This window comes from Brassica oleracea, chromosome C8 (assembly GCF_000695525.1).
Source record: "Brassica oleracea var. oleracea cultivar TO1000 chromosome C8, BOL, whole genome shotgun sequence".
NCBI classification, from domain to species: Eukaryota; Viridiplantae; Streptophyta; class Magnoliopsida; order Brassicales; family Brassicaceae; genus Brassica; species Brassica oleracea.
The window spans coordinates 18,848,125-18,858,019 of record NC_027755.1 but is presented as its reverse complement, the minus strand read 5'-3'; the positions used below and the strand labels follow the sequence as shown (position 1 = coordinate 18,858,019).

General features: G+C 42.0%; 1 protein-coding gene across 1 annotated transcript; it reads left to right on the top strand.

Moving 5' to 3' along the window:
- The first annotated feature begins 4,130 nt into the window (after nt 1-4,130).
- Nucleotides 4,131-8,471, top strand: LOC106308849. The gene is made up of 6 exons (XM_013745958.1): nt 4,131-4,413; nt 4,486-5,062; nt 5,294-5,642; nt 5,821-6,162; nt 7,585-7,671; nt 8,334-8,471. Exons 1-6 carry the CDS (start codon nt 4,131-4,133, stop codon nt 8,469-8,471), a joined length of 1,776 nt encoding a protein of 591 aa, XP_013601412.1.
- Nucleotides 8,472-9,895: the final 1,424 nt, after the last annotated feature.

The window sequence follows — 9,895 nt, the reverse complement described above, 5'->3', positions numbered from 1 at the left end:
CTAAGGTTGGCCTAAGAAACGCCCAAGATAAGGGCATACCATCCAAGTAGTCCTTGGACGAAAATTCCTACATAATTCACACATACTCATGGTCAAGCAAGACCGGAAAAACGCATCTTCTATAAAAACGAAGATCGTAGCCATCTCACAGCAAAAGACATATCTTCGAGAAAGCGAGACGTCACAAATATTTCTGGAAAGATATTATCCAAATACACAGTCCGTCCGTGACTCTAAAATACAAAATGCCCGTCGATTGGCCCCGATGGACAAGTCCAAAACGTTCTCTAACAAAGAACTCGTAGTCAAACCTTTCATAAAAACTAAAGGTTCTCTTACATCCGACAAGGATACCATAGCGCGCTATACAAGAAAATCCAAAATTTTGGTCAGCACACCAGACGTTCTCTGGAGAATGCTCGATTCTTCCCACACAAGTCATATAAGCCGGCGCCCAGTCGCAGACTTTGATCGGAAAGAATCAGGTAGAAATCGCTAATGGGCAAAACGAAAGCCGATTAGTCGTCGCATAGGCTTAGAGCCGAAAGTATGATATTGAAACTGATACGAGATCTTAAAACATGTCTCATCGTTCGCATCTAAAACGCTAACGAAACTTCGTAAAACTCCTAAATGTTTTCGAATACCCTCGAAAGAGCAAACGAACGGAACGACAAATTAAGAGTTAAGATACGAAGTTACTACTCATGTCTTTCCCTCAACACTTGGCAGAAGTATAAACTAAAACCCATTGAATGCTAAAAGAACATTCGTTATATATAAAAAGGCCGCAGAGCGGCTGGGATTCGAAGCCACCAACGGCCAGTCCCGCATACATAGTCAAATGACCTCGCAAGGCCATAGCACACTCAAATAATGAACGGCCACACTCGGCCTAAGACACTACACGAAATCTTGAGATAAAGGCAAAGGGAAAATAATCCCGACGACCTTCAAAGATCAAGGTCAAGATACCCGGAAATCGAGGCTCCAAATGAGTACGCGGGCTGATCCACTTCTCCTCCCTTGTCCGCAGCATCAGCTCCCGCTTCCGTCGTGTCCTCCGAAACCTCGATGGGTTCCCAAAGCTCTCGGATCCTCCCCTCGATTGGAGGAACCATCGACTTGGCCTGGGCGCACCCATCCATGAGGCCCGACATCTCAGCAACCTCGGAGAGAAAAGAGAAATCAGCGTTCTGTGACTTCCAAAGGGTACCAACCGAACGACGGCATTCGCGGAAGTCACCCACGTAGTCTTAAGCCTCCTTGAAACTCCTAAACTCAACATCAAACAATGTAGCTCTCCTCGCTAACTCAGCAGCAGTTGCCCTCCTCCCTTTCCTCTCCGTACGAATGAGAGCTCGGGAATGGGACTCAGCCTGTCTACGCTCTCTTTCCGCAACTTCATTCTGAAAACGGATGAACTTCCTCTCGATCTCTTCGGCCTTGAAGTGCGAAAGACGCGCTTCTCTGAAACTTCCGTCAAGCGTTGAATTGAAGACTTGCATTCCCTACACGAATCAAGGGTCAAACATGGAAGCGACAAACGAAGACTCGCCGAAAAAAATAATTTTTCAGAGACTAAACCTTGTTGATCAACCAAGAACCTTCCGCGACCACTTCTCTCCTCGACGCTTCATCCAGTGACGCTGGAGTAGTAAAACCGGGAGGAAGGTTGGCAAAGAACTCGTCCGGAAGGGGAGCCTCGCTGGTTCCCCTCCCATCACCCGGGGTGAAACCCGGGTTCCATCCGGGTAGCAGAAGATCTTCTGACACAAAGTTTCTGTCTTCAACAGGTCCCTGGGGATCGCGGGGAGGATACTGTTCGCTACAAAAAAAATATGTTAAATACCTCCGAGTATCTATACGAACCAAATTTCCAACCACCGTACCACGATGAAAGTTCCATTTGCCACGGAACAAGGGGAGACAGTTCTCCTCGACGGATGCGCCATCGATTCGAACATAGAAAAAACGCTCGAATCATCCCTTGGCATTTGATGTATGCCCCTGGATTATCGACATATGTCTCTTAGGAGCCATACGGTATGAGTAGTCAATCGAGGTCTTTCGTTTCGACCATAGCCCTTCAAAGTCGTCGGGGCTGAGGTCCAAACCGAGCTCATAGCTCAGGATCAACACACCAAGAAAGTTCTGCAATGCCGCAACTTTTAGCTGACTGATCGACAGCTCAAAACGGTCGAGTGCGCGGACGATGGCCTCAGAATCGGGAACCACATGCGACAATGTGTCAGGAAAGCTTCGTAGCATGTGAAGAATCCCTCCGGGGGATCCTACGCACTCTCCCCATGCATCGGGACTCGAAACACAACCCCGCTCGGAACTCTGTAAAACTCCCGAAGGGTCTTAAGATAGGCGGGAGAGGTCCTGCTCGGAAGGGTAAGATCAAGCTGCGTCACGGGTCTTGTGGGATAGAAGACTTCGGGCGGAGGAGTTATCGAACCGCATAAAGCGTCCCAATACGTTTCCTTCTCTTCTTGCTCAGCCTCGAATTCCTCTTTGGGAACAACCTCCTCATTGATACAAGGATTGCCAGAAGATGATTGAGGGGAAGTGTTTTTCTTAGAGGATCTCTTTCTTGAAGTCATTTTTTGAGAGACAAAAACTTTGACACAAAGGTAAAGAGAGAGAGGATAAGAGAAATTTCTACCTTGGAAAAATTTTCTTGTGAAGAGAAGTTAATAAAGACTTTGAAAAAAAAGCTTACTCCACCTATATATAGGAAAAAAAGTTACTATTCATTCTCGGACTTTTGGCAAACGATTCCGTCTAATTCCATCAAAACAAGTCATACCGCAAGCTAGGACCTCACACCCAGGTCTACGGATCCTAGCTAGCTGGGGGGGAGGGGCTAAATGTTGGGGTCAAAACCGGTCACCATGGAATCAATGCCTGAAAGTTCCTGGAAAACCAACTCTCGATCGATCCTTGAAAACTAGACATTCCCAGAAAATGGTTAATCAAGTAAAAGACAATTTTTTGCGGATGCGAACCGAGGAATGTCGAGAAGAGGATCAGTCTGGATGAGGTCTCGATCATAAGCGAGGACTGTCTCAACCGAGATAACCTCGCCCTTGGGGGAGGACGACCCCCACCGAGGTCACCTCGCCCATCGGCGAGGACGACCAGCGCCGAGGTCACCTCCCCCATGGGCGAGGACGACCCGCACCGAGGTCACTTCGCCCATGGGCGAGGACCGACCTCCTGTCCCGAAACCATGCATCCTTGTCTAAGTTCCCCTAACAAAATCGTCGGGCCCTTGGACGCAATACCCATGTCTCGTCTCGCTTAGGATTATCAAAGAAAGACTTCGGGAAAAGTTATAAAAAACTTGGTCGTCAAAATGGATTCCTGCCTGCCGTATAAAACAGGCTATGGTTAGCTTGTACACCATTTGCCTTAACTATACGGGGAATTGGAATCCTTTCGGAAAAACCAACGGCTGTTTCTTAGGAAAAATCGTAAAAACGTCTAAGTCCCAAAACGGCCCAAAAGGGGCCTGAACCGCGGCTAAACGGCCCACTTACGATTTTAGAACAGAATTAAGCCCAAGGCTGATATGACGGTCTATTTTTTATTCGCAGGAAAAGATCAATGTCAAGTTTCCGAAGTTTCCGAAGATAATCATGAAGGGTGACAAAAAATGGAAAAGCCCATCTCGCGACAAATCCAGCCCAGGAAAAGGCGCAAACCGTCCTAGAGAGAGTATATAAGGAGGGCTTAAGGCGAGGAACAAGAGGGAGCTTTCTCAGAGCAAACTTAATACTTAGAGCAATTTAGGCATTTTTCCGTTTTTACTATCGAGCTGCGACTCGACTAGGTTAGAACTTAGGTGGCTAGACTAGCGAACGTACCGATAGCTCTCGTGGCCTAGGATTTTACCTGTTGTTCACGCTCAAACGCAAATTTAGAAATATGACCTCTTTGTTCTCTTTTCACTCTTTTACGATTTATTACTTTCGACTCTTTCATATTGATTTTGTTGTGCGTGGCCCAACAGATAACCGGGACCTTAAGGGAAGGGTAGGTTAGCTTGGCTTTCCTCCGATTAACAAATCTCGACGGTGTGAATTCCGGTTCCCACAGTGTTGCAGGTGCGTGTGAGGAGAATGGTTTTGAAGGAATCAATTGAAGAGATGTTTCCTAAATGGCCGGGTGAACCTGACGACCCACAACTCGTTAACTTGATAACAGACATACATGCATGTAGATTTGTGAAAGGCTTTTGGGAAGTGCATGGGAATACGCAGGGTAATGCGCAGGGGAAGGGGAAAGAGAAGAAGAAGAAAATGAAGGGTGGAGTTTCGTCAGAAGCTGAGCCACCCACTAAGAAGCAGAAGAAAGATAAGACACATAAGAAGAAGAAAATGAAGGGTGGAGTTTCGTCAGAAGGTGAGCCACCCACTAAGAAGCAGAAGAAAGTTAAGACATAGAATGAGTCTGAAGTTGCTGCAACGGGAAAAGGTTCTAGCGAGAAGGAAGGTAGCAAAGATTTGGAGTTGGAGAACAAAGCGACTCTGAGGACCATTGTGAGTACTCTGGATAATATTTCCAGGAAGTTTGAGCAGTTAGACCGGAACAGACCATTGATGGACCAAAAGACCATTGATGACAGCGTGAAAGCTTTACTGGAGGAGCGTCTGAAAGTTATGGGAGTTGGGAAAATTCCCGAAAACATTGATAATAGTCCAGCGTTAGCTACTGGTAAGGTTTTTGGACCCAAGAAGAATTTGGCCAAGGAGCTTGATAAGGAATCAGGGGTGAAAAGGACTTTGGATGAGGAGTTTGGTAGTGTCGCTAAAGCTACTGATCTTGATAGTCAACATGTTGATTTCGTATTAGTTTCTCCTTCAAAGGCTACTAAGGATGATAAGGATGCTAAGGTTCTAGCCTATGGACGCGGCTGCAGGGGAAACCATATTGTTAAGGGTGACGAAGCCGATGAGAAGAAAAAAGCAGCGCATGCAGATGCTGCGTTTAAGAGGAAGGAGAAGGCTGAGGCTAAGAAAAAAGCGGTTGAGGCTAAGAAAAAGATGCTGAGGCTAAGAAAAAAGAGGCTGAAGCTAAGAAAAAAGAGGCTGAGGGTAAGAAGAAACAAGAGGCTGAGGGTAAGAAAAAAGAGGCTGAGTTAAAGAAGAAACAAGAGGCTGAGCTAAAGAAGCGAAAACAGGCTGAGTCAAAGAACAAAGAGGTGACTCCATCTGGAGAGGACACTGTATTTGCTGATGTGACTGACGAAACTGTCTGACGTCGAGGGATCTGAACTGGTTAGATCTGCCATAATTAAGGAATATCGGGAGAAAAGAGTTCAGTTAACTCCAAAAGGGTTTTCAAAGGCGGCAGTATCTTCACCAGCTGTTTTTCCGTACGTAGGAGAGAATGGAACGACGTGCATGAGGAAAAATGTTACTCCTTCATCAGTAATATATGACCATCTAGCACCTGTTGATCCGGTTCTACTCGAAAAACCGATGCAACACATTAAGGTAATTCCACCCAAACCACCAGCACCAGCAGATAAACCAGCAGTCCTCTCCGCTGATCATGAGGGTGATTTCTACAGCATACTTATCCATGAAAGACCGTGGCCGGAAAAGGAATATGGATGGGTGTTTGATAATGTAAGTCTTTAGTGCGGCTGAGTTATATATTAATTTTATTATATTTCGGCTGAGTTATATATTTGATTACGGCTGACTTGCATATTCTATTAGTACGGCTGAGTTATATATTATATTACAGCTGACTTACATATTCTTTTATTATATCACGGCTGACTTGTTAATATTATTTGTGTAGCATGTTGTTGCGTATTTGAACGTCCTCACCAAAAGGTCCATGCGAAATCCCACTCCATTCTGGTCCAAGCGGATTGCCTTCGTTGACGTTTGGTGGCAAAGTTTTTTGATTCACAATTTCACTCAGTTCAAGATAAAACCTAGTATGTTCAATTTCGAAGGCAATGTTTATGAAGATATGTTAAAGGGTAAGCTTCCCGAACACTGTCCAACAAACTTGAAGTGGTATGAAGATGTGGATCACTTGTACGAATGTCTTCAAACCGGCGGAAATTACTGGGTTGCGTATCATGTGGATCTGAAGAAGGGGAAGATTGATTGCTACGATCCAATCTTTGGAGAGGCAAAACCCGAAAGTAAGCAGAGAATTCTAAATTCATTTAAACCGCTGACGCAAATGATTCCGTATATGTTGAGTGATCATATTCCTACCAATATCCAAGCCCCTAGTAAGAAAAAGTTCTCATTCAGAAGGAGGAGCAAAACATACACTCCACAAAACACCCAGATTGGCGATTGTGGGGTGTATTCTAAATTCATTTAAAGCTGTGTTTGTTATTTTGTACTTGACTTATGTTGTTGTTTTGTACTTGACTTATCTTATTTTGTACTTTATTAAGTATTTGACTCAGTCTTATCGTTTTTATAACCCATCCGTGTCGTACATGTGTAACTCAGCCTTACCCCAAACATACCCTAGAATCGTAAAATGTTTAAATAACTCAGTCGTATCAATTAGTATAAGTCAGCCGTTACGATATTATAAATCAGTCATACCTCAAACATACCCTAGAATCAAAAAAATTAAATGTTTATACTTTAAAATGTTAAATTGAAACTCCAATTATAAATTTGAAGTGAATATATAATCAACTAAATGTGTCTTCTTTATTGAATTTACGAGTTTAGAATCAATCATGATCTTGAGGTATATGTTGTCTTACAATTACTCATAAACTTAATGATATATATAAGGTGTGAGCATAATTCAAAACTCATAAACTATTATTGTGTTATTTATTATGAATTTTTGTTTTTATAATATTTCTTGCACCATAAATCCAAATTCCAAACCTAAAAACCCAAAAAAGCAAACCTAAACCCTAAATAAGCAACCCTAAACCCTAAACCCCATTTACTAAGTCAGCCGTAAATGTTAAAGTAACTCATCCGTAAAGTGTAACTTAATCTTGACGTTTGGCGGGAAAAAGATAACTGATTCTTGGGAAATTTTAACTCGAGACGTTTGACGTTCTATACGTCTCTATATATTGTCTCCTCTCTTACACCTTTCTCTCTCTAGAAAAAAACCTAAACAATATCTCTCTATCCCCATCAAAAGTTATGCCGATTGTTCCTGGTTATTCAACGATGTTAGAGAACAGTGTCAATGCGATACTAAGCTCTGCAAATCGTGAAAACCTCCCTCTTCTATACCCTGGTCCGGGAGAATTGCTTGACACAACCAGTACTATCTGGTTCAAAATTTTAAGTGATCTCTCCCTCGTCATCTCGTCGATTCTTGCAGAAGGATGGTTTCATGATTGGCCGACATACCGCGCCATTCCCGATCATTTTAAGTAACACTGGTTTCTTAAACTCGCTGTAAGAACAATTTGTCCACTTAAAATGGCAGCATAGCGTCGCTGAGTTATTTTTATTTTTTGTTCTCAACAGTTTTGTAATCTTTTTTGTTGTAGCACAAAAACACATGGGATCGAAGGCATAATTTGACACTTTGGACACATTTTAATCTTGTGGCCAGAACGCTATTTCGTTGCCAGATGCGCCACTTGAAGAGAACTTGGGCAAACGGAGGCGACAAGCCTCCGTGGATGTTAACAAGAGTTTGGTGTGATCTCATCCACATGTTTGAAGAGTTTTGTCCTCACAATTTTGGCTTCTGAAAGTGATGCCTTGTCTGTATTTTGAATCTGATAATTCCGGTTCCTGAAAGTAAACATGTCGAATTCAAATTTCTTTTATATTAAGTACTATAACTCAGCCATAATGTGAATATAATTCAGCCGTATCTATTAAAATAACTCAGCTAGAACGTATAAGGTAACTCAGCTATGAATGTTAATTAAACATAAACCCAGCCATAAGTGACCGAAACTCAGCCGTTATTAAACTAATGATAATTCAGCCATCGTAAAACATAGCCAAAACCCAGCTTTGAATGTTAATATAATACATTTCTAATGGGACATTTCCGCTTGCTTGATTGAACTGAGTTGTCGATTAATTATGGCGCGTGTGGAAAATTCGGCTCAAATGTCTTGTTCATCCTGCGTTTCAGGAAATTCTTACAGACGGCGTTTGAACGCGGAAAGAGGAACGCCAAAACAATGTTGGTGTTGTGAACCCTGTTACATTTCTACATCTGGAACCGCTACAAATCCAGGAAGATTGTACTATTGCTGCGGAAAAGAATATAACAAGGTTCGTTTTGGTTCTTATTTCGCATGTTCTGTAACGTAATATTTAGATCTGGTTATATTGTGAAAACAGAGACATTTATTCAAATGGGCGGATGAGTGTTTGGTTGAAGAGGTTGAGGATATAAAGTCACTGATAAGTGGCATGAACAAAGACATCTCGGAATTCAGACTTAACGTTGATCGGTTGGAGAAAGAGATTGAAGTATAATGAAGACGGCGTCTGAGGGAAAAGGAGAAGAATGTATGAGTCAGGGTCGGTGTTTGAGGAATGTGGTTGTTTGTGGGGTTGGAATGTCGTTACTTTGCTACTAATACTTCTTTGTTTAGTAATCTTTTGTACATATTAGTCAGCCTATGTTTTATGTAACTCAGACTTAACGTATTACAGTAACTCAGTCGTCAAGTAATCTGAACGTTTCCGAATCTCAGCCATAATAAAACATAGCCAAAACTCAGCCAAAATGTATAAGATAACTCAGTCACAACTTTAAGCTTACTCAGCCAAAACGTATAAGGTAACTCAGTCACAACTTTAAGCTAACTCAGCCAAAACGTATAAAGTAACTCACTCACAACTTTAAGCTAACTCAGCCAAAGCGTATAAAGTAACTCACTCACCCACTTCCATTATTAATGGGACATTTCCACTTGCTTGATTGGACTGAGTTGTCGATTAATGATGGCGAGTGTGGAAAATATTGATGTCTTTATAATATCAAGACGATTTATACTTTAACTCCCCCAACAATATAAGAATATCGAGGCTAATTATTACTCCATCCGCTTGCTTGATTGGACTAAGTAACTAATTGACGTTTTACATGTCTGCACGTAAATTACGAAATCTAAACGTTTTGCAATGCACGCAAATTAACCTCTTTTCATTGGTGTTTAATGCTAATATAACTTCATATTATGTGACCAAAACTCAGCCTAATTAAACTAATGATAATTCAGCCATAATTAAACATAAACCGAGCCATAATTGAACTATAAATCAGCCAAAAAGAAACAATAAATCAGCCGTCATAAAACAATAACTCAGCCATTATTAATAACGCTGTTAATAACTCTGCATGATGTTTGTTGATGTTTGTTGATGTCTGCATGATGTGTGTGGTTGAAAACAATAAATCAGCCGTGATAAAACAGTAACTCAATTAATAACGCTGTTAATAACTCTGCATGATGTTTGTTGATGTTTGCATGATATGTGTGCTTGAAAACAATAACTCAGCCGTGATAAAACAGTAACTCAGCCGTAATTAAACTATAAATCAGTCAAAAGAAACAAGCCTTCATTACATTAATTTGTAGTCAGACATACATAATGGCATAGCAAAGAACTTAAAAAGATAAGATTCTGATAGATTACATCTTCACCACTTCCTTGTGTCCCTAATAATACTTATCGATTCAAAATCACGTAAGAACGTGCCAATCTCTTTGATCCAGAAACAGCGCTCACACATGTTGTCATCCTTAGTCATATCAGTGTGCCACAAGCAGAGACATTGTCGCTCCACATGTGCATCTGTAAAACGACGGAACATAAGCTGAAACGAACACAGCCCTATTTTGGCGGAACTCGTCAGAATGCCACAAACCCCATCCCCATTTCACAGATCGCAC

What these genes read in the sequence shown, in the direction of transcription:
- LOC106308849 (XM_013745958.1), top strand. Translation starts at nt 4,131, where the DNA reads ATGGTTTTGAAGGAATCAATTGAAGAGATGTTTCCTAAATGGCCGGGT. An exon ending in GCTAAGAAAAAGATGCTGAG is followed by an intron (nt 5,063 to 5,293) that starts GCTAAGAAAAAA and finishes TGAACTGGTTAG; the next exon opens with ATCTGCCATAATTAAGGAAT. An exon ending in ACGATCCAATCTTTGGAGAG is followed by an intron (nt 6,163 to 7,584) that starts GCAAAACCCGAA and finishes TCTTGTGGCCAG; the next exon opens with AACGCTATTTCGTTGCCAGA.